General features: G+C 38.6%; 1 protein-coding gene across 6 annotated transcripts in view; it reads right to left on the bottom strand.

The window, feature by feature from the left end:
• LOC133551266 (seizure protein 6-like) overlaps positions 1–26,176 on the bottom strand; it is a 282,658-nt gene that overhangs the window by 114,453 nt on the left and 142,029 nt on the right. For all 6 annotated transcript variants that reach the window (XR_009806459.1, XM_061897798.1, XM_061897794.1 and 3 more), the window contains exon 3: positions 25,249–25,370. Coding sequence is in view for 5 of the 6 variants with exons in the window: in XM_061897798.1 (XP_061753782.1) it covers positions 25,249–25,370 (122 nt within the window). In the remaining variant the exon portion in view is untranslated. The remainder of the gene's footprint in view (positions 1–25,248; positions 25,371–26,176) is intronic.

Genomic DNA, 26,176 nt, shown 5'->3' with positions numbered 1-26,176 from the left:
TTTTGCAACACACATTTTTTGGCATTTGGATCACTATAGCCGCTGTTATTGGCGGTGTTGTGGCAAAAACACCGTCTGTGCGCTCTTACAGAGCTTACCTTTGGTGTTCTGAACATTTTAAGTCATCTATATTGGGATTCTATACTGCAGAAATTGTAGATGTGTACTGCAGGTTTAACAAGACTGCAAAACAGCTCAGGTTGGAGAGAGTCATATGGTGCCATTGTTTGGTGAATCTCGCGTGAGAGGAAGAGGGGGTGTCAATCATTTTGCAATTGCCACTAAACACATTTCAAGATATTTGACACTCTACGGCCATCTGGCGGCGAAATTGAATAATAAAGTGTGACCAATTTGTCGCGTTTTATGTTTCAGGCACATAAAACAGTGACGAATGAGAATGAATGTAACATGAGTGTGAAGAGTGTCTCCATGGTCTCAGCCGGTGGAGTATACACACAATCCTCATTTAAATAGGGTGGTCTGCGCCAATGTTATGCCCGTTATCAATTGTATATGCTATTTAGCACCCTTTATTTGGATCTTAGTAGTTCAGGCCCTCAGTGTGCAAAAAATGTTCCGTGATTGTGCTGTGCTGCATATTCAGTGGGCAGCACGGTGAAACAAGGGTTAGTGCATGTGCCTCACAATACGAACGTCCTGAGCAGTCCTGGGTTCAATCCCGGGATCGGGATCTTTCTGTGTGGAGTTTGCATGTTCTCCCCGTGACTGCGTGGGTTCCCTCCAGGTACTCCGGCTTCCTACCACTTCCAAAGACATGCGCCTGGGGATAGGTTGATTGGCAACACTAAATTGGCCCTAGTGTGTGAATGTGAGTGTGAATGTTGTCTGTCTATCTGTGTTGGCCCTGCGATGACGTGGCGACTTGCCCAGGGCGTACCCCTCCTTCCATCCGAATGCAGCTGAGATAGGCTCCTGCACCTTTCTAATGAGTAACCAAAAAAAAAAAGGGACAAGCGGTAAAAAATGGATGGATGGATGCATGTTCAGTAATGTCCTTGGTGTCACGAAAGACTTTTAAAATCAAACATGTAGCAGGTGGTGACCCAGTCGTGTTCGTTTTTTATATTGAAACAATTAATTCACAGCTGCTTAAAGGCTGCACTCGTGGACTGCATGACTTTCCTCTTTGCTAGTGCCGCCCTTCCGAGTTGGCTAAGGAACTTGCCCCCCCCAATTGTTCACAATGGAGTCTTATGTCCCTGGTAAGCCCAAACAAGCTGAACAGCTCCAGGGTTTACAGAATACTGAAAGAAAGATCGTTATTGTTACGACTTGGAAATGAGAGTACCCAGATGCAGAGAGGAAGTTTCCAAAAATAACAGATTTTATTTTGAAATAACTTTTTAACATCCGGTAAAAAAAGTATTTCACAAAAATACATACAACGTACGGAAAAGAAATCAGAGGATAAACACTTAACTCAAAAAGTCACTCCAAAAAGTAAGGAGGAATATTACTTTAAGAAAATAACCTAACTAAAATAGAATATCAAGAAGAATTAACAAAAAGCGCTCCAACAGGAGGAAAAATAAACTCTAATACAATATCTATGAATAAACGAAAAATCACTCAATCAATGAGGAAATAAAACGAAATTTGGAATAACAAAAAACTCACCAATTAGGTTGACGAAGGAAAACTAAGGACGCTCGAAGGAGGAAAAAAGTAAACTCAAAATTTCAGCAAAAAATAACTGCTATGATCAAAAATTAGGGAGCACAAGAAAAAACAGGAGCAAGGTAAGGAGGGAATCAAGGACATGGACGTGGACATGAACATGGACGCTAGAAGGCACGATAGACGAGACGATCTGGCAAAGGACAAACGGAGAAGTGAGCTTTAATAGGATGTGGGAGTGATGGGGAAGAGGTGGAAACAATCAGGAATCAAGGATGACGTCAGACTGGTGACACAAGAGGAAGGACCCGTGATCTGAAACAAGAGGGTAGCTTTTCAAAATAAAATACATAGATCACAAGACAGAAAAACAAACAAGACTTCCCTCACCGCGGTGTGAAACTTATGAGAACCTATCATAAGCCGGAATACACACCAATCCTATTGACGAAGCATGCTTTTTACTTTCCAATAAACCCACCTCACATTCAACAATGCCTCTCAAGCCGTGACATTTGAGTTTATTTACAGCATTGTACACTTTTTCAGGGGATTGAATTCATGCCGTGGGGGATTACTTTCTTGTATTTTCTGGCGTGCATCCTTACTCTCCTTTTCTCCTCGGTGACACTGTGTTTGCGCGAACACATCCCCTCTGCCGTGCACAGCCTTCTCCCTTTATGACAGCTTGATGGTTGCAGCGGCAATTAGTGTCACCTGAAAAGCACTGCTCTCAAGATGGCTAGGCCCCATGAAAACGCATCTTGGCAAAGCCCTGACACCCTAAAAAGCTCATCAAGATCAAAACAGCATTCTTTATGTCGTGCCTGGCTCCGTAAAGGCACAACATGACAAGAGTTCGCTTAGATCTGCTTTCTTCTTCCAAAGTTGATTAATAGAAGCAATATTTGCCTCGATTGCAAAGGCTCAGCTTTACAGGGTTAAATCGGTTGTGTGCTGTGTCATTTCAAGTCAGGCACTGGTCCAAAAATGTCTGTAAAATACTGCATTGTAAATGCCCTAAACACAGCATGTGGTGCTGAACAATGAAACTGAAAAGACACAGAAAGGTCAATCAAAAAAAGTCTGACCATGAAAAGAACCTCAAATCTAGTACAACTGTGTGACGAGGCAACCATTAATAAATGAGGAATAAATTCAAACTTATTGGAACTTGAGTTCAGTAAGGTGGATAGTGAAAGACGGCTAGGCTCAGATTGTAGAGCAACGAGGGTTCCAGGTTCGTGTCCAGCTTTCGCCAAGACACTTAAGCCACCAGGCTCCCTGTGGCCCTCACATTGGTGTATTAATGTGGCAATATCTGGTGCCAGTCTAGCCCAGGTCACCTGTGGCTACAAATCTGGCTTACCACCATCATTTGGGAATGTGGAAAAGCGCTATTTAAATCTAATCAATAATTATTATTTTATATTTTTTATTCATCAACATTAAATTAAACAACATAAAACATTATTTTAACATTTGATATGTTAAGCTGTCAATATATATTGAGCCTCCGGTAAAAAAAACACAGCCTACATGTCAGCATTGTGTTACAAAGCCAAGGAAAAAATATTTTGTGACGATAAAAAATCTCTATGTAATTATAGTAGTATCTACTAAATCAGGGGTCGAGAAACTTTTTGGCTGAGAGAGCCATGAAAGACAAATATTTGAAAATGTATTTCCGTGAGAGCCCTATATTATTTTTAACACTGAATACAACTGTCAGGTTTAAACATTGATGACATCTATTAAACAGACGAGAAGCAAGGAATTAAACAGAGACTGAATTCAATTTAGCTCAATGAGGAGAAAGGTGTAGACCTGTACCTTTGTACAGTGTTGTCCCACGCTCTGACAAGAGAATTCTACGCCTCCTCTTTTATTTGGACTTTCCCTGATTACAACAATTAAATGCATGCATATTTTATTCTCTTTAATAACATTGTTATTCTGAAGGTAACCAATAATAAATAAAATACTTTTGACCATTAATGCGACATCTTGAACAGGTGCGATAGAAACGGATGAATGGATTAAAATGCATGAGAATGTTTTATATTTTGAACGTTATTTTTAACACTGTGATTACCAGCGGAATTATTAATTACTTATCGTGTTAAGCAACATCAGCTAAGATTTATCCGAGAGCCAGATGCGGTCATCAAAAGAGCCACATCTGGCTCGAGAGCCATAGGTTCCCTACCCCTGTACTAGATACACTATTATACTTGGTATCATTACAGTTGATGTCAGGTGTAGATCGACCTCGCATTTGTTTACATTCCGATTGTGAATGGATGTTTGCCGTTAGGTAGCTGTCTTAGTGTCTTAAAGCACTTTTACCTGAAGGCATTTCATTGTTATGACTTCACTTTTATCTTTTGTTTTAGACCAAAATGCGTCTATTCTCCATTTTCTGTCCACACACTGTGTCTGCTTGTAAGTACTCTGTGATTGTGCGCTGTCGAACATGATCTTCTGCTCGCAAAACCAGCAATGTCATGACGTGATGACGTGCTGTCATGCCCGGGAACCGGTCATTTTCAAACAGAGTATTGCACAGTTTTTGATTCACTAGTACAGCGATACTATACTGGTACCGGTATAAAGTGCAACCCTACTAGATGCTACAAACGGACAGGACCGTGTGGTCAGGCTAGAGTCTTTCAAAGTCAAACAATACTGCCTGGGGCTGAGGAGGGTATATACATAGTTGTTTGGTAATGAGTCACAGGTGAGTGTGACTTGTGGAATGGCAGAGTCTGATTGGCTGTGAGGCAATGAGCAGATGAGCGCACAGCTGAGTGTAGTTAATAGACTGGAGATGAGGACCTCTGGAGTGAGGAAGGGGGCGTGGTCTGACAATGTATTTTTTGACAAAATAAAGTTAGTGCACAATCCCTAAATAAAAACAAAAAATACTTTTCCCTACATTTTTATATACCTAGGTTTTTACCCTAAAAGCCTTCATGTATCCAGAGACTAACTCCCAGAGTTTGTGAACAAAAAAATATTTTCCAATACTAACAAGAAAAACTAAAATATTTATCTAATCAATTTAGTATCATTTATATACTATACTACACTAGAAATCGATAGTATTGACATCTTGATTAATTGCTTCTAATTTTACATCAAAGTTTTAGTGGTTAGCTTCTTGTTTCGTCCTGCTTGGTGTGTGCGTGTAGCAGTGTTGTCCCGACACCAAAATTTTGGTATCGGCACCAGTGCCAATATGTATTGTGATGTATTTCAAAACTTTTCAAACTAAAGGAGAGCACAACGTTTTTTATATTTTACCAGAAAATCTTATGATACATTAAACATATGTTTCTTACGGCACTCACAGAACAATTTTATAAGTTTTAAATTAAAATTAAAAGTCATTATACATACTGGACTTTTCTTTTTGCACTCAAAGAACAGGTTACACATTTACATATTATATATAGCCTGCCATAATCTAGGATTAAATTGAATTTTTTATTAAGTTTTATTGACATTCTAATAAATGCTTCATTGTTTTTGATTGCCATTCTTGGTCTTTGCTTTAAGACAAATACATCCATCCATCCATTTTTCTACCGCTTGTCCCTATTTGGGGTGTGGGGGTGCTGGAGCCTATCTCAGCTGCATTCGGGCGGAAGGCGGGCTACACCCTGGACAAGTCGCCAAATCATCACATGGCTTTAAGACAAATACAATAATTAGTAAATACTAAAACAATGATTAAGACTACACAGATTCAGCTCAATTTATTTAGGATAGCCCCATGAGATGTAGCATCTAGTGTCTTGGAAAAACACATTGTTAAAGATGAAACACAAATTGTAGGAATTTTCTTTTGAAATTCAGTCGATTCACTTGCATTAGCTTGCGCTACATTGATGGGTTTGACTCCGCTAAAATTGTTGTTAACTACATTACCTGTGCAGTTCTGGATACTTGTCGGTTAAATGTTTACCTAAGTTTGAAGTATTGCCACCTTTGGGGAGGCATGTTTTAGAACGCTTGCATAACGGTGCTTCCGTGTTCAAAGCTTCACCTTTATCGTTATTTTTGAAGCCAAAATTCCTCCGTATTGCACTTTAAGCACTTATTTTAACAAGCAGAATTGAGGTTTCTGCCATTATTTCTCACCACACTGAAGTACTACTCTACACTGAACTTTAACTAAAGTTAATTAAAGTACCTCTGATAGTCACCACTGACAGAAATTACCCTCTGCATTTGACCCTTACCCTTGTACCACCCCTTGGGAGGTGGGGAGAGTAGTGATCAGCAGCAGTGGCAGCGCCCTGGAATGTTTTTGGTGATTTCCAATTGTTGATGCTGAGTGCCAAGCTAATGGGTCCCATTTTCTTAGTCTTCGTTATGACTTGACTCACAACCTACCGATGACGTAAATGTATATGTATATGTGCTCTGTGTCCATGTGTGTTGACTTGTCTCACATTATCAGCGAGGTAACCGCGGTGCGCCAGTATGCGTGTGACAAAAAATACACCTGTATTTTTCAAAGGCAGTATAGTACCTTTTTTAATTCAATAGTCCCGCTGTACTCTATTAGTACTGGTAAACCATACAACCCTGAGTTGTAGCATGCTTAGCTGTTCCTTTTCCTCTAAACCTCTAGTGATAATGAAACTGGGAGAAACAGTCAGGTGGAGATGAGTATTATGTTATACAGGGGTTCTCATAGTGGATCGACAACAGAACAGCTTGCTCTCAAGTTGGAGCCGGTGTTATTGCAAGACATGCATCCTAGAATTCATGCAACTCCTGCATGTGTGTAACAAGGCATGTGGAAATATAATTGTGTTTCCCTGAGCGCGCATCACTTTTGAAGGACTCTTTCATGTGTGTGCAATCTTTAGCCATGTGAACACTTGGACAAAGCTGTGGTAAAGATCGGTCGGGCTTGGCAGCTAATTAGCCGATCACAGGCATATATCAGCCCTCGATATCGGCCCCGTTCTCTTGATCGGAGCATCTCTAGTTATTTGTTTTTAATTAAATATGTTCTTAGTCGATCTTGTTAAGTTAAATATGACACTTGTTTCTTTTGATTCCAAAACATTTTTTGTGCAAATATTGTACTTGCTTTAATCCTCTATGTTAGTATATATATATATATATATATATATATATATATATATATATATATATATATATATATATATATATATATATATAAAACAAACACCTTAAACCTGGATCAAAGATCAGTTCAGGATAATATTGTGTCTGGTGAGTATAACAATGGTATCGTGAATGCTGTCAGCAGGCATCATTGTACAAGAGTAGTGATTCATTCAACACACGAGAAGCCAATTAACACCAACTAAACTAATGCTTTGCCTCATCAGTCATGCTCTGTCAGAGTCAATGTCATGGTCATTTTCTTCTTTGGTAAAATATACTGGGATTAAAAGGAGTGCTTGGATCAATATAGACATCTACCCAGCTAAGACAAGAGACTGTATGTGAAGAAGTGTTGGTGCTGCTTATAAACGTGACTATTGATTTGGTTTGTATTGAGTACCAATTATTAACCCTTAAAAGGGTTAGCTGTGGAGATATGCAAGTCATAAGCAAGATGTTCAAAACTTGCAAATGCTTTCCTTAAATTGGGTTGTTATCTCTGTTGACCCATTTACCTATACTGTATTTTTCAGACTATAAGTCGCTCCGGAGTATAAGTCGCACCTGCCGAAAATGCACAATAAAGAAGGAAAAAAACATATATAAGTCGCACTGGAGTATAAATCACATTTTTTGGGGAAATTTATTTGATAAAACCCAACACCAAGAATAGACATTTGAAAGGCAATTTAATATAAATAAAGAATAGTGAACAACAGGCTTAATAAGTGTACATTATGTGACGCATAAATAACCAACTGAGAAGGTGCCTGGTATGTTAACGTAACATATTATGGTAAGACTCATTCAAATAACTATAACATATAGAACATGCTATACGTTTACCAAACAATCTGTCACTCCCGATTGCTTAATCCGATGAAATCGTCTTCCACTGTCTCACCTCTGGTATGCGTCTCGCTAGCGTCCTTTCTTTCTGCTGCTCGGTTGCTGTTCTCTGCAGCATATTTCACTACATCCATCTTGTAATCTGCAGTATATGATTTCCTTTACGGTGCCATTTTACTTCAGTCCTTCCCAGTTTGTGTAAGTTACCGCCAATGTTGATGTGATCTATTTTAATAGCTCCGGCAGTAGCGTATAGCATATAGCAGTTAGCATATCATGACCCATATTGCACTTCTGCCATGACTCTCCCCCGCCGAATTATTATTGGTTGGCATGTGAGTGACGATCTCTGACGTGTGTGTGACAATTGCGGACATTTTCTTTGTTCTTACGCGAATATCATTTGATATTTTACGGTAATGTGTTAATAATTTCACACATAAGTCGCTTCGGAGTATACGTCGCACCTACGGCCAAAGTATGAAAAAAACGTCGACCTATAGTCCGAAAAATACGGTACTCACCTGCTACAGTTAGTTACATTAAAAAAGTAGAACAGGTAACCACATGCAACTAATGTGCAATTATGTTCAATTAAATTTTAAGAGGGCAAATACATAGCAAATAAATATTGTAAACAAAAACTCAGCACATAAATGAATTATGTCTTTGTGGCTTGTGCAGCCATTTGAGACACTTGTGATTAAGGGCTGTATAAATAAACTTTGATTGATTGATTGATTCTGTTCATAACTTTTATGGACAGAATTTCTAGGTAAAGTCAAGGCGTTGAGGGGTTCCGGTTTGGTGGCCACCAGTATCACATCGTCTGACATGATGTGGTCCTGATGGCTTCATCTGGCCGGGATCTTCAGCTCTCACTGGATCGGTTCGTAGCCGAGTGTGAGCGACTGGGATGAGAATCAGCACCTCCAAGTCCGAGTCCATGGTTCTCGCCCGGAAAAGGGTAGAGTGCCATCTCCGGGTTGGGGAAGAGACCCTGCCCCAGGTGGAGGAGTTTAAGTACCTAGGAGTCTTGTTCACAAGTGGGTGAAGAGTGGATCGTGAGATCGACAGGTGGATCGGTGCGGCATCTTCAGTATTGCGGACGTTGTACTGATACGTTGTGGTGAAGAAGGAACTGAGCCGGAAGGCAAAGCTCTCAATTTACCGGTCGATCTACGTTCCCACCCTCACCTATGGTCATGAGCTTTGGGTCATGACCGAAAGGATAAGATCACGGGTAAAAGCAGCCGAAATGAGTTTCCTCCGCCGGGTGGCGGGGCTCTCCCTTAGAGATAGGTTGAGAAGCTCTGCCATCCGGGAGGAACTCAAAGTAAAGCTGCTGCTCCTTCACATCGAGAGGAGCCAGATGAGGTGGTTCGGGCATCTGGTCAAGATGCCACCTGAACACCTCCGGTAGGAGGAAGACCCAGGACAAGTTGGGAAGACTATGTCTCCCGGCTGGCCTAGGAACGCCTCGGGATCACCCGGGAAGAGCTGGAAGAAGTGGCTGGGGAGAGGGAAGTCTGGGCTTCCCTGCTTAGGCTGCTGCCCCCGCGACCTGACCTCGGATAAGCGGAAGAAGATGGATGGATGGATGGAGGATTGATTGATTGATATTTAAATCAGTAATTACACATTAAATTAGGTTAATGTTTACAATTCTGAAGTACTGAATCCAGGAAAATAAACAATAAATCCAAAAAGAAAAATAATGAACTAAAAGGAAGCAAAAATAATACTAATTATTAGAATACAAAAATACATGTATTACAAATTGCAATGCAATTAATATTAAAAAAAAACTAATGGTATAAATGGAAAGATACCTTAAAAAATTACTCTAACTGTCCATCCATTTTCTACCGCTTATTCCCTTTCGGGGTCGCGGGGGGCGCTGGCGCCTATCTCAGCTACAATCGGGCGGAAGGCAGGGTACACCCTGGACAAGTCGCCACCTCATCGCAGAATTACTCTAACTGTATTTCTATAAATGTATTATCTCGGGGTGTAACAGTATTGTGATACCACGGTATTTTGGTTTCAAAGTCTTCATAATAATGTTGTGATGCATGACGGTATAAAAAAACAACAACTTGATTTGTAGTTGTTTTTTTAAGCGCTTTAGTGTTGACCGGGTCTGAAAATTCCCTACATCTCCCAGAATCCTCTGCCCAGTGCAGGGAAGGCAAAGTGGAGGGGCTTAGAACTCTGTAAGCAAAAAGCTAAATGTGTTCATAAAATGAGAGGAATCGAAAAACATAACCTCTTTGGCGGATGTAAGAAAGTTAGCGTTCTGCAAAGCAAAGCACACTAATTTTGTTTTGAGTTTTCCAAGCTAATACAGATCCAGCCGGTCACGTTATACCGCATGGAGGTAATCAATTAAAAAAAAAAAAAAAACTGTACACCACGATAAATAGGAGTAAACTGCAAAAACTACTTGATAAAGTCCATCCATCCATTTTCACCTCTCTCAATGTCGCGGGGCAGCTGTAGCCTATCTGCGGAAGACAGCGTACAAGTCGTCACCTCATAAACTGCCATCCAGAAAATATAATTAAAGCCAGCGGAGCTAAACATTAGTTTGTGATGTATTTACATGATTTAAAGTTAATTTGTTAGTTAACTTTTCTGAGAAACAGCATGTTCCAGGCTGATATTAAAAAAATGTCCACTGTGGAGAACACTGCTTCTCAAGAAATGAAAGTTGAAAGACATTAAATTGAACATTACTATTTTACACTGGATGTTTCCATCCATCCATCCATCCATCCATTTACTACCGCTTCTTCCTTGTATTAGCAAAGCGGTTACATTCTAATACTTCCTTTTTTTGGTGGTATCAGACTGATATCTTATATATATATATATATATATATATATATACCGAGCATTTACCTTGGAGAAAGGACTTCTACAGTACCTCTTTCCACCTGCTTTTTCCGTAAAACACACCATGAGAAGCTACTTCATATTTTCACGGATAAATATCCGCCGTTTCAATTATATTTTTAACGTATTTGGCTGTCGTTATTGAATACTTGAGTATGGTGCAGACTAGCCGTGCTATGTTCGAAGAACTGCTTTACCAAGTCAGCTACACATGATGATACATTGCTTTAACTCAATGAAAATCATCCACTTCTTTTTCTCAGCACTCTTTTTGATACCCCCTTTTTTTGTTCCATAGGTTTAAAAAAATAACAACATAGGTCTTAGTAGCTATTAGCTAGCCAGTGTGACACAGGATGTTTTGGTCTAACCGTACACTCTGGTATTTGCTACGCCAACTAGCTATGAGGAAGCTCTTAACCCTAAATTTTCTCTCGAAACCTAAAGCATTACCAGCTGCAATAACAGCAATGACAGCTAGTATTCCGTGAAAACTTGTAAGCAGACCATTGTCTTGACTATATGGTCCAAAAATTGCACTGTGTTGCTGATATTGATCTGTGTGTTTGATGGAACTTTAAAAAAATTTGCATTGTAGTGTTTATTGATAAAGAATTAAATCCAGGTTGAATTAATATCACTTGTCATTTATTTTAAATGGGATGAGTACATCTATGCTTTCTCACACAATCTTGGAAACCCATTGCTGAACAGCAATACTAGTAAAGCACAGCGTGTTTAGTTTATGTTTCTGCACCCTCTGAAATGCTGTCTTGCTAACCCTTGATTTGGAACACCTACAGTGACTCATTAATGCCCCAGTTAGAAGTGCTGAGTCAAATCAGCAAATATGATTGATGCTGATGGGCGTAAAACTGGAAATTGTGTGAGTTATATATAATTAATTCAAAGGCTGGAAGAACTGAGACTATTAAACGTTGAGGGCTTTCCACTATAACAGATGCTGACTGTGGCATTGAAATAGCTGGACAAATAGAAAAACGGTGACATTAGTATGGAAATGGGAATCAAGGAAAGAGTTGGAGAAAGGATGGAGCAGAAGAAATGAGATCCACAATATTGACCACAAAATCTATCCTCGGTCCAATGTTGCCGCCTTAAGCCTGTCAGAAAATGGAACCACTCCTCCAATCATGCTTTGTGGAAGTGGGAGAAATTGCCCCTGTCTGGGCTCCTAACCCCTTAAATGTATCAAACTCTCGCAGCCCCTACAGAATACAACGTCTTTTACCAAGAAAGCAGGAGGCATTAGAACAGACACAGAAGGACAACATGTCCACAGAGACTGAATACCTTGACAACATGGCAGGTACATATTATATGCTATAATGTATGATAAAAGATAACCTTAGCTCCAAAACAGATTTTAAACAGTTTAATACCATGGCCATATTCTGCTCAAACCTAAATGTGTCCCATAAAACAGGCTTGTAAAAAATATGCAATGTAGGTAGGAAAACAAAAATAAATAATAGATGGAGAAAATAGATGTGGTTGAGAAGGGCGCAAACAAGTGTAAATTAGTTAACCGTATGACAATTAGTGTCAACAGTCAGGTTGCTTCAACCTCATTTACATTACAACCATCAAGCAAGACTGCTTGGTTTGTCTTGGAAGACGTTTCGCTGCTCATTCCCGAGTAGGCTTCATCAGTTCGTGCTCATTAGCTTAGATTGGTCAAATCGAATCCAAATGGTTGTTGCCAAAACCCCAAATATTTATACTCCAAAAACTAGGTGGGTGTGTGAATGATTGAATGCCCTGAGATGACAACAACCTTCATAGGTACATCATGCCTTTGTTTCTATTCAATGATATTCTGATATTCTTAATAATTAGGGGTATACCACAAAGATGTGTCATTGAACCACACTTGTTATCATGTGTGCATTTATTGTTACGTTCTGAATTTAATTTGTAACGTGAAAAAATAAGTGTGTGACTAAATATCCTTAAAGAGAAGTTTGGTATGTATGCCTATAGGAAACGATGACATTGGGGCTTTTTCCAAATACCAATTGATGTAAAAGCTACATAATTAATAGAACTTGAGATTTTATTGGGAACTATAATAAATACAGTACACATAATTCTTATAGTACATTAACATCATTAAAGGGGTCATATTTAGATTTTTTTTTACTACATTTAAAACATTTAATTTTGGTATACATACCACGTAATTATGGTTAAAACAGTTGCATGGATTTTGTTTTTACAGACCTATTTTTAAGTCAAATTTTTGCTCCATTTGACAATTAAAACGTTTTGAGAGGCGTAGTTGTCAGATGCAAATGAGCCTCTCCTCACCATGCCACTTCATGCCAAGTCAGCATTTTTCCCCGCCCAGCAGAAATGTTAAGTAGTTTTTTTTAGCTTCACTGCTTTTATTGTGCACTATGGACATTGGTGACCGCCACCAGCCATCTGTTTTGAGTGACTTTCACCACAACACTAAAATCCCAGATTATATAGCGAGATCAGCGGTGTTTTGTTGTCAGCAATAACGAAGGAGGCGAAACAAGAGGACAAGATAGAGGAACGAAGCCCAGGTGATGTGCAGGTTGGAATTATAGGTTGGCTAAGGTTAAAATTCTACCAAGTCTGTAACTTTGTAATGCTACATCCTGGACATATACATGTGTATAAAAACAATAAAAGGTTTTTCTATTCTATATCGTATAAATACATCCGCTGCACAGCTGCTTTGAGTTGTAAAAAGTGGAGGATCAAGGTTATAAATTAAGCTACAAGCTATGTGCTACACTGCAAACATAATAACGGATTATATAACTTACTCGTCTATTGCCAAACACAGTAGACAGTGATCCCATTAAAAGTAGCTTTTTAGGAAAATTATTCTTTATTTTGACAGAGAACAGAGATACTATTTTTTAACAGTAGAAGGCTTAACTAGTTACACAACATTACAAGCTAATCATTGCTAACGTCATTCACACATTTGTAATCTACTGTTATTACTTACCGTTTCATTAAAAGTAGTTTGTTGGAAAATCCAACTTTATACAGCAGCAGGATTTTTCAAACTGCAGTGCACACATGAAGAAAGACTTCTTCCGAGTTGAAGGTGTGTTGCCACGAATCATTAAAGTTAAAAGTAAGGCATTTCAGATGAGGCTGAAAGTTTGTGCATTGACTTTTTCTCGTTAAAGCAAACACACACCAGATCATTTTCCTTATTCGGGTTTCATCGTCAACATGATGTTGTAACACAGCCAGTTTGCCATACATTTGAATTGGCTGACTCACAGAAGGATGTTTTGGGAATTGTCTACCATATGTGGATAATCTGCTGACGTCACTCTTGAACACAATTTCAAACGGCTTATTTGGAGGAAGTATGAAAGAAGGCACGGCTGTCTTATAAACACCTCTGCAGTGCCTCCACAGTTTGATTTCAAATTTTCCGGACTTATACAGATCCTAAATACACATAAGCGGATACCATTAAGTAAAAAAAAATTGTTTCTGCATGACGGAGCCACTTTGAGAAAAAAATAAAACAATAATCCTTACAATACATGAATACATTTCTGTTTTAGGTAGTATTGCTCACCCTACTGACGGTGAGTAATATTGACTTTTAAACGTCATTGCTTTTTTTAATGCAATGCTTACATTTTAAAGTTAATAATTGATGTTTTCTTTATTAATTAATTTTTGTATATTCTTTAAATTGTACTTGCATTTCTTACTGATACGTATGTAACAGATTTTAGAAGAGCACTTTTAAGTAAAATTTATTAATTTACTGTAATCTTATTATGATTATTATTAATAATATATATATATATATGTACTGTATATATATATATTATTTATATATATATATATACATATATATATATATTTCTTTAAACCAAGCATGCATATACCTGTAATATTTATCCCACTACCTACCATTTCTGTATTTCATGCTTTAAAAATGAATATTTTAAAAAAACGTTGGTTTTTTTTAGGTTTCTTGGTTCATGTGAGATCAAACTCTTATCTAATTTCCTGCAAATGAATCATGAAATGGTCATTATCGCAGCCGAGGAAATCCATGAGTTGTGGGAACAGAGATCAGGCTTCTGACAGAAACATGTCTTGGTTACATGGTATACTCATTATCCCCTGGAAGTGGTTCTTACAAGAAACTAGGGCTACCACATTAATTGTAGTAAAATCAACATTAATATTTGAATGTAACTCAACTATTGACAGTCACTACCATACTTTAAATATAATTTCCAGAAAACTGTACAAGACTAACATGAATTCTAATGAAAAAAAGGAACCATATGCCCTTCGGATTCCTCAATTGCCAATTTCCCTCCATCTGCCTTGTATCATGCTGGTCTCACTGATGACTGTCCTTCCTAACAGTGGCTGCTTGCCAAAACTTGTTCATCAACCAAGATGCTGATCTATTGGGGGTTTGGCATTTTTCTCTATTTTTTACAAACGCATGTCTGAATTTGTTTGGTTTAACATCACAGCTTCCCGTTTGATTAGTATGTCAGTATGTCTGTGGTATAATCCGCCCACAGAAATGAGCGGGGTGAAGTCGGAGTCCTCAGAGATGGATGAGCGAAAATGGCAAATAAACTCATCAGGAAAGTGGAAGCAATCAATTTACTCACTCCACCGACTGTTCATGGCTTTGCTCTCTCCTTATTGGATACTGTGATTAAAGGGAGATTAGTATCACCAAAATGACTTTGCACAACATGATGAAAAGTGGAACTCTTGAAATGAGAGGAAAGAGCATTTAAATTGAGGTGCCTAATAGATCAGTTGGTGTGTGTGTGTGCGTGTGTGTGTGTGTGTGTGTGTGTGTGTGTGTGTGTGTGTGTGTCTATGTGTGTGTGTGTGCATGTGTCAGATCCTTAATGAAGTAAGACTAGACAACAGATATATAGCTGTCTTGTTTTGCTTGCATTGCGGATCCTAGAGGGAAACATTCAATGTCATACAAAGTACCTGAATTCGACCACATCCTGGGAGAAAGCTATGCCTCGAAAGTCCCCACACCCCCCAAAAAAAATTGGAGACTGACCAGCAATCATGTGCGATGTCACATAGGACTACACCAGGTCTCACAGGGTTTAGGGCTTGACCTACTTAGATCCAAAAAACAAGTTCTAAACAGCAAACTATAACATTGCATGGAGTATTAGTGGTAGTGTCGTAGGTGATATACAAAGACTTTGTCTACAATTGATAGCAAGTGCAAACGTGGTGCAGACCGCCCTATTTAAATTAAGATTTTGCATGTACTATAATTGATTAACGTGGACCCCGACTTAAACAGGTTGAAAAACTTATTCGGGTGTCTCCATTTAGTGGTCAATTGTACAGAATATGTACTGAACTGTGCAATCTATTAATAAAACTTTCAATCAATCAAAAAGGCTGTCATTATGGAGACACTCAATTACCTCCACATTCATATTTTTATGCTTTCCGACCTAGGCAGTTTTGCAATGTTGTTAAAAATTCATCACACAGATATAATGTGTGCAGCACCCTTTCTGCAATATAAAATCCCAATTTAGATTATCTATTATTAGCACGCCCATGGTGCGCTCTCGGTGACCTGTGTTTTAGCTGCAACACCGGCAATAACTGACGGTACACTGTGTCACACCTAGGTGAAGTCTTGGCTAGGTTTTGTCTGGTTTCATGTTGTATTGTCATTTCCTGTTTTATTTTGAAAATCGAACTCTTCCTCTCGTTTCAGATCACTTGCCCTTCCGTGTGTGTCATCGTTTGTCTTGATTGATTTCACCTGTTCCCCCATGCTTAAATGTATTGTCCTCGTTCTGTCCTGTGCCAGACTGTGTCGTATCTTCTTGTGCGTACCTCCAGCGTTTCTTTGCCACAGTCTTGTCCACAGCCAGAGCCACGTTTTTGTGCTACCTTGGATCTTCGTGAGAGGTTTGGTTTTTAATTTTGTCAGGCAAGGTTAGCTTCATAGAATAGCCTAAGTTGGAGTGATTTTGATTACTTTTTTCAAAACGCTCCGTAGCTGGAGCGTTTTGAGTTTGTCATTAATTTTGAGTTTGTCATTAATTTTGTTAATTTAATCTGTTTCAATAGCCTGTTCTGTTTCTCCCGTTTTGGATCCCTTCCCTTGTCATAAATAAAGAACTGCTTCTGAAATCCTGCGCCTGTGTTCAGCGTCCAATTCTGGTCGTGACGCACCGCAATGAACCAGCAACAAGAAAATGCACACTGCGTGTAATTTTTTAACATAGGAGATATACTGATGATATATTTCCTATATGTGAAAAACTAACACTATTAAAACCTGACAGCAGACATTGTTTTGGTCTTTAATTGTCTCCAAATCAGCCCTGCAGTGATTCATTAACTTTAAATATGGAATTGCTGGACAGACGATAGGTCTAATGATTTATTTTTGACAGAAATATGTCGATTGTCAGAGTCCCTCTCCCTCATCTGTCATATTGCGGCAATCGGATCATTCCGACCGCGGCAAGGTCATTTGTGTGTAACTGTACCGAGCTGGGTGTACATGCTAAACACAGACACAAAACTGCGGGTGCAGAACAGTTTAAGCTGGATAAATCTTAATGCGCCTGCTCAATGATAATATTTGCATTTTCTCCTACTATTGTGGGTGTTCTAATAGTCCCCAATATGTTCTGCATATACATGATCATAGACATGCTAAATGGGTTGTGCTCTCTATTTTGCTCATTCAAGAGACAATCCGTGCATGGCTTTGTAGGTCCGCTTTGTGTGCACTATAAGGTTGCACGTCTTTTACTACATGCAAACATTTAGTAGAGCAGGGTGTGTGCACACTTTAGGTAAAACAAACACACTTCTGCGAAATATCATATGAACCATAGTTTGCATTTAAATAAGCAGGCCTAAACAGCTTGGGAGATACTGTAGGTATCTGTCATTTTGCAAGTGAACTCCGGTGCAGTCGGGTTCACACAAAGCTCAACTATGAACATGACATTGACCAAAGACATGAATCAGTAATAAGGAGGCCGTGGTAGATGTGTATAAAACTTTTCTTTAAAACATATTTAACTGATAACAGAAGAAACAAGTCAATTATACACGATATACGTGTACATATTTAACCCAGCAGACACCTTTTTTGTTTAAAATAATTGAGTTTGGCCACATAATATGTCACCAAAGCTGTTCAATCAGGTCATTACTAAATGCATATGTTATATACTGCGCTGGATTTTGTTGAGAGATGGCAGTGCCAACTCTAAATTAACCATGTGCAACACAATTCTGTACATATATCAATGTTACTAATTACTACCAATGTTATTTCAGCATTTCTAGAATACTATTTTAATATTAGCTTGGTCGTAGTGATGTTTTTTTTTAATGTTTGTTCCTACCTTACACTGACAACCAAGTTAAAATGTGTTTTATTTTGTTATATTTCAACATTTCATTTAAATGCCTTTATGCCTTTTTTATTTCAATATGTTCATTATGATCATCATATCTGAAGATGGTGGTGTAGAGTAGACGCAGCAACCACTCTCTCCCTAAACTTGTAAATTTGCAGGGTTATACAGAAACGGTATCTTGATTCTTCTGCATGTCTTGCATGTAGGGAAAAAATGACAATAGAGAATCTTTGAATTCTTTGAAATCCACACCATAAAAAGGTTATCAAAGAGCTTTTAGAACTGTTAACTTATATCAGCAACCTATCATTTCAAACAGGCAAATTAAAACAAAATACAATAAAAATGGCAAAAGTCGTACTCATTTAAAGACTACTTTAAAATTATTGTGCTGTTTCCTTACTATTGATAATTTAAAAAATATATTGATAGGCGCCAGCGCCCCCCGTGACCCCGAAAGGGAATAAGCGGTAGAAAATGGATGGATGGATATTGAAAAGTGAACATCAAATTCATTATTAAAATTGGAACACTTGCTGACAACCAATATGGATAAAGAGCTAACGTCTCAATATCGATGGCGTTAATCGAAGTGATGGAAAGGATTACCAATGCAAACGATAGATGGTAAACAGTGTCATTGATCAAACAAAAGTACAGGATTTAGCACAATTAAAATAAGATCTTAATAGACAAAGTCGAACGTCATGGCATCAGACAGTTGGTCTAGAACTGATCTTGAACAGCACTAAATATCTCTTGCAGCGTACCCCAGGGATTAATACTGGGACCAACATATATCTGTTAAGTAACAGACTGTTATGTTCAGGAGAGAACAAACAGAAGCTCATAAAATTAATAACAGAAGAAATTAACACATTTCTATGGTTTGACAAAAACAGAATATCTTTGAATTTCAGGACAACTAAAATGTTGCTATTTGGTAACAGTAAGAAAGAAAGTCAAACACAAATACAAATACAATATACATTGACCGGTTAAAATAAACAAATTATTTAAGTGTAATATTAAACAATAACATTAATTGGATGGTGGAAGAAGGAGTTAGTGTGTCTGCCTCACAATACGAAGGTCCTGAGTAGTCCTGGGTTCAATCTTTCTGTGTGGAGTTTGCATGTTCTCCCCGTGACTGCGTGGGTTCCCTCCAGGTACTCAGAGTTCCTCCCACTTCCAAAGACATGCACCTGGGGATAGGTTGATTGGCAACACTAAATTGGCCCTGGTGTGTGAATGTGAGTGTGAATGTTGTCTGTCTATCTGTGTTGGCCCTGCAATGAGGTAGCGACTTGTCCAGGGTGTACTCCGGCTTCCGCCCGATTGTAGCTGAGATAGGCACCAGCGCCCCCCGCGACCCCAAAGGAAATAAGCGGTAGAAAATGGACGGCTGGAAATCGCATAAAAAACATGAGGTGGCAAGAAATACATCAATAATGAACAACACTAAAACATGTTTCGGATCAAAAATCACTCCATATTCTCTACCGCTTACTAGTGTTACCATATCTGAGTTATTGTGCGGACATATGGGGACATAACTGCAACACTACACTTCATTCACTAACTGTGTTACAGAAAATGTCAGTCAGAATAACACATAATGTTGGATTAAATAATATTCAAACCCTCTATTTATAAAATTTAAAATATTGAAATTCAACAATTTGGGGCATTTGCAAACAGCTAAATTTGTGTATAAAGCAAACTATAATCTGCTACGCAAGAATGTACAACAATTCTTCTCAACAAAGGTGGAGAAATATAACCTTAGAGGAAAATCGAATTTAAAGCATGTATATGCTCATACAACATCTGAAAACTTTAGTATATCCATCCATCCATCCATCCATTTTCTACCGCTTATTCCCTTTTGGGGTCGCGGGAGGCGCTGGCGCCTATCTCAGTTACAATCGGGCGGAAGGCAGGGTACACCCTGGACAAGTCGCCACCTCATCGCAGGGCCTTTAGTATATCAGTATCTAAAATTAAATTATGGAATGGATTAAGCAAACAATGTACTAATATTATCCAGTTCATTTAATTGTTTAAACACAATGTTTTTACAAAGTACAATGATGAAGAAATACAATAAACATTTTGAACCTTATCAAACAATGAAATACTGCAATCTCATTCATTTCATTTTGGGAATAACAATTTGCCGGTAATTATTTATTAATGAGAAGCTAATTAATTATTTAATTATTTACTCCAGTATTTATTATTTATCTATTTGTTTGTCTTACAGATTGAGTACAGGAAGTGAACTAACAAATGTGTTAGAAATTGCTATGCAACGGAAAAGGGTCAGTATTAAATAAGCTCTGCTTCTTCCTATCCCTTTTCGGACATGCTGTAATAAGAAACTGAACATATGTGTCGTACCATATTATTGTAACCTTATCCATCCATTCATCTTCTTCCGCTTATCCGAGGTTGGGTCGCAGGGGCAGCAGCCTAAGCAGGGAAGCCCAATCTTTCCTCTCCCCAGCCACTTCGTCCTGGTCTTCCCGGGGGATCCCGAGGCATTCCCAGGTTAGCAGGGAGACATAGTCTTCCCAACGTGTCCTGGGTCTTCCCCGTGGCCTCCAACCGGTTGGACGTGCCCGAAACACCTCCCTAGGGAGGCGTTCGGGTGGCATCCTGACCAGATGCCCGAACCACCTCATCTGGCTCCTCTCGATGTGGAGGAGCAGCGGCTTTACTTTGAGCTCCCCACAGATGGCAGAGCTTCTCACCCTATCTCTAAGGGAGAGCCCCGCCACCCGGCGGAGGAAACTCATTTCGGCCGCTTGTACCCATGATCTTGTCCTTTCGGTCATAACCAGAGCTCATGACCGTAGGTGAGGATGGGAACGTAGATCGACCGGTAAATTGAGAGCTCTGCCTTTTGGCTCAACTCCTTCTTTACCACAACGGATCGATACAGCGTCCGCATTATTGAAGATGCCGCACCGATCCGCCTGTCGAGCTCACGATCCACTCTTCCCTCACTCGTGAACAAGACTCCTAGGTACTTGAACTCCTCCACTTGGGGCAGAGTTGTGTTGTTCTTGTAGTTGTTATTGTAACCTTATGCATGATCAAAATATCATAACCATAACCAGACCAAATGTAAACACCATATCTTCTTTTTTTTATTTTGGTTTAGACCACAGTGCCAAACACAAACTTAACTCTCGAAAATGCCACTTTGATCTGCTTGTTGCGTTGCTAGCCGACAGTCTTCGATAGGAGAGTAGTTTTAGTACACAGGTGAAACTAAAACAAATTGAATTTTGCGCAAAGCTTTGTTTATACCAGCAATTAGATTTACAGGGTGAAACGCGCCCCCCGCGACCCCAAAAGGGAGTAAGCGGTAGAAAATGGATGGATGGATGGAACTGATACATGACATCGGCACTTATTTTGATATAATTTCGATGATTGAGGTTTACAGCTTATGGAACACTGAAAATGTCAAGTTTTCAAAAAATGTAAACCCTCCATCCATCCATCCATTTGCTACCGCTTGTCCCTCTCCATGATCATCAAAATTACAACAAAAACAAGCTTGACATATCTCTCTTAACATGTAATGAGTTTATACCACATATGTGTTTAACATTTGAAGATGAAATGCTGAAATGAACATTTTTTCACGTGATATTAAAATGTTTTAAGTGTCACCTGAAAAACGCATCAAACCTTTTTACACTTTACAATATGAATTAAAAAGTACAGGTAAAGTCCTGAATTAATTGATTCACTTTACAATATAGCCTGTGTACGAAAAAAGAGCTCTATAATTGCTGTCGATTTTATTCCACATCTGTTTCAACAACAGTATTTAAAATGGTAAAAAAAATTCTAGTCACCACTTTGTGTTAAAGCTTTAGAGATCTAAAAATACCGAGCCTTCCACAAATTACCATGAGACATGAATTGCCTCCGGGCAGAAAGTGACGACTGCTGACAAGAAGGCGTGACACATGCTTGACTTCGATATATCCCAAGAAAAGAATAAAAGACACCAGGGCTTCACTTTTTTTTAGCTGTGTCACACGCTGGTCTGTAAAGTTCCGCCAGAGTAATCAGCTCATCGGTATAGCGGATGGAAAATTGCTTTCTTGATTTGCTGCCTTCAAAGTGTCCAAAGAATAGTTTGTCAAATGCACTGAGGAGTCAGTGGGGGTTCACAGCAGAAAGATCAAATGCTGGCAAGTATGCGTACGTGTGTGTGTGTGGTGTGTGTGTAGTTATGTACAGGTAAGAGAGCCTGTAGTTGTTGGAAAAATACACTTTTCAGAAGGAGTATACTCAGTCAAGACTTATCTTAGCCCCCCAGAGGCAGGCGAGACAAAGCTCACACATTTTAGAGTCTCCAGTGGTAAATTAGCTGTTTAAAGAATTGCAAATGCCAGGCACCACACACACGCACACACACACACGCACACACACACGCACGCACACACGCACACACACACACACACACACACACACACAGTTAATTTTTTATAACCTTTTGTAAAAGGTCTTTCTATGCAAACATTCAACCTGAGACTGTCCCCATCCACCTACACACCCAAGCAATTTGCTGCCTGTCCATCACCATCAACCCACACGGAATTCTAAAAGCAAATATGTCATAGCTCTTTACTGGATTAACCCGCGTGCCATTATTTCATTTTAGAGTGTTGTATATAACAAACATCACAGGTTATTAAGCACATTATGAGCGATAGCAGTTTATATGGACACTATTTGAAAAAAGAAATCGCATTACCTGTAAATAAAAGGGGTCACTTGCAGTGACATGTGATAGCGATATAATAATTACAGTGACTTTCTCTCTGTTACCTAGGGTCTTATGTAGGCTAATGTTGTGTTGTGCTCAGCAAAAAGTCACTCAACTGCTGCTATTATTGTTTTGACCTTAAAAGGAAAAAATACAAAAATAAAATAAAGGTAACCAATATTAAATATTCTATTTAAAACTTGTTGTAAGTTATATTTTTAAACCGTAAAAACAAGGACACCACTGGCTAGCTTTTTTTTTTTTACAGAACATATATTTCATAACAAATGTCTTTATTTGTAACAATTAATAATTAAATAAAATTAAAATTGCTCACCAAGCTACTGCAAGGAATTTAGGGATTTATGTATATATATATAAATATATGTGTATATATATATATGTGTATATGTATATATATATATATATATATATATATATATATATATATATATATATATATATATATATAGGTGTGGGAAAAATCACAAGACTACTTCATCTCTACAGAACTGTTTCATGAGGGGTTCCCTCAATCATCGAGCACTATTCTCTGGATAATCAAATCAAGACATATATATATATATATATATATATATATATATATATATATATATATATATATATATATATATATATATATATATACAAACCCCGTTTCCATATGACTTGGGAAATGGTGTTAGATGTAAATACAAACGGAATACAATGATTTGCGAATCCTTTTCAACCCATATTCAATTGAATGCACTACAAAGACAAGATATTTGATGTTCAAACTCATAAACTTTGTTTTTTTTTTGCAAATAATAATTAACTTAGAATTTCATGGCTGCAACACGTGTCAAAGTAGTTGGGAAAGGGCATGTTCACCACTGTGTTACATCAAATTTTCTTTTAACAACACTCAATAAACGGGAACTGAGGAAACTAATTGTTGAAGCTTTGAAAGTGGAATTCTTTACCATTTTTGTTTTATGTAGAGCTTAATTTGTTCAACAGTCCGGGGTCTTGTTGTCCTTTTTTACGGTTCATAATGCGCCACACATTTTCGATGGGAGAGAGGTCTGGACTGCAGGCAGGCCAGGAAAGTACCCGCACTCTTTTACTATGACGCTACGCTGTTGTAACACGTGGCTTGGCATTGTTTTGCTGAAATAAGCAGGGGCGTACATGATAACGTTGCTTGGATGACAACATATGTTGCTCCAAAACCCGTATGGACCATTCAGCATTAATGGTGCCTTCACAGATGTGTAAGTTACCCATGCCTTGGGCACTAATGCACCCCCATACCATCACAGATGCTGGCAACCAATCCGGATGTTTTTTTTCCTCTTTGTTCCGGAAGACACCACGTCCATAGTTTATAAATATAATTTGAAATGTGAACTCGTTAGACCACAGAACACTTTTCCACTTTGCATCAGTCCATCTTAGATGAGCTCGGGCCCAGCGAAAAAGGCGGCGTTTCTGATTGTTGTTGATAAATGGCTTTTGCTTTGCATAGTAGAGATTTAACTTGCACTTACAGATGTAGCGACCAACTGTAGTTACTGACAGTGGTTTTATGAAGTGTTCCTGAGCCCATGTGGTGATATCCTTTACACACTGTTGTCGGTTTTTGATGCAGTACCGCCTGAGGGATCAAAGGTCCGTAATATCATCGCTTACGTGAAGGGATTTCCCCAGATTCTCTGAACCTTTTGATGATTTTACGGACCGCAGATGGAAAAATCCCTAAATTTCTTGCAATAGCTCGTTGAGAAATGTTGTTCTAAAACTGTTCGACAATTTGCTTACAAATTGGTGACCCTCGCCCAATCCTTGTTTGTGAATTACTTAGCATTTCATGGAAGCCGCTTTTATACCAAATCATGGCACCCACCTGTTACCTGTTAGCCTGCACACCTGTGGGATGTTCCAAACAAGTGTTTGATGAGCATTCCTCAACTTTATCAAAATGTATTGCCACCTTTCACAACTTCTTTGTCACGTGTCAAATTCTTTTTTCAGGAGAGTTCCTTCAGGACAATTAAAATTCCAGCAGCAGTGTACAGAGTTGAGATAAGTTTTAAAAAAGTAAAAAGTAAATAATGGGGGTTTAAATGGAGACAGAATAGTGAAATATTACAATAACAATACAAAATAAAAAGCAACAATTGGAATAAAAATATAATAGTAAAATAAAAATATAACTTAAGGTCTTACATGTAAAAACTGCTACAATTATGATAATGGTTTGATCATGTATTCATTTCACAATATGTGTATTACTGTAATTGTAGTCTGCAGTGGTGTAATTTCCATCCCAAAATGGAGGTGTTTCTTGGTACAAAAATCCAGACGCTAGTTCAAGTGCTAATCAGGGACAAATTAACTTTTCTGTTTTTATAGTGCAAATTTCAACTGAATTAAAAGTATAGTACCATTCCAGCTGCTCACAATAACAATGTGTGAGTCTTAAGCACTGACCTGAACCTCGATGCCATACCCCAGGTAGACCGTAATCAAGTAGTTGCACTCCATGGTGGCGTCAAGCTGCTGCAGGATTTCAATGTTGCCCTCAGGGTCAGTGAAATTTAGGCTGCACGGCTCTGTGGGAGACAGCGAAAAGAGGTGTGATTCCCTTTTCCTTCAGTCCACTGATCTTCCTGACAGCCCACCTGTGTCTCTGTGGCCATGTAACCCTCAAACTATCTCTGTAGATTTGTTTTCCAGCTACAGCATGGACAGGCAGGACCAATCAGATTGTCTTTGACACATGAGCAACTCTGTTATTTCTGGCGGAGAGATAAATAGCTGTGTGCAGAATGGGCAGCAGACAGAAGAGAGATTGAACCTTGAATTTCTTCTCCTCTGAGATGCACATGTCATATGTTATATGAATGCAGACTATGAGATGTAGGCAAATTAACTATTTCCACGCGATTTGGTCCCACAAATCTAAAAGGACCTTGAAGCCACTCAAGTCTCTGTTTAAGAAAACACTTAAAACTCCTTGCATTATCATTATTATAACATTGTAAGTAATTATATTTTGGATTTTGACAGCCATAAGAATGAACTTGCTCCTCCACCCCTGATGGATTTTATATGTTAAAAAACAACAGTGGATACAGAACCAGATATCTAACAGGGGAGACTGTAGTAGTTAAAGGCTCAAGACTAAATTCAGCCGAATGGTACCGTCTCTTAGAAGCACAACATTATGGAATACTTTACTGGAGGGCATAAGAAACTGTGGGACCAACATTACATTTAAAGGGGTCCTTAAAACATGTTTGAAGTTAAACCAGTCATGCCCCTAAAGATGAACATCTCCTTTACTTCCTCTTCTTTTTTTTTGTCCTGTCCAGCTTCTCAGGCAAATCATATAGTTGATGTAGATGCCCTTATCGGC

Source organism: Nerophis ophidion, linkage group LG04 (genome assembly GCF_033978795.1).
Source record: "Nerophis ophidion isolate RoL-2023_Sa linkage group LG04, RoL_Noph_v1.0, whole genome shotgun sequence".
Lineage (NCBI taxonomy): Eukaryota > Metazoa > Chordata > Actinopteri > Syngnathiformes > Syngnathidae > Nerophis > Nerophis ophidion.
Note: the sequence above shows the minus strand (reverse complement) of the source record. Positions and strands in the feature narration are given on the sequence as shown.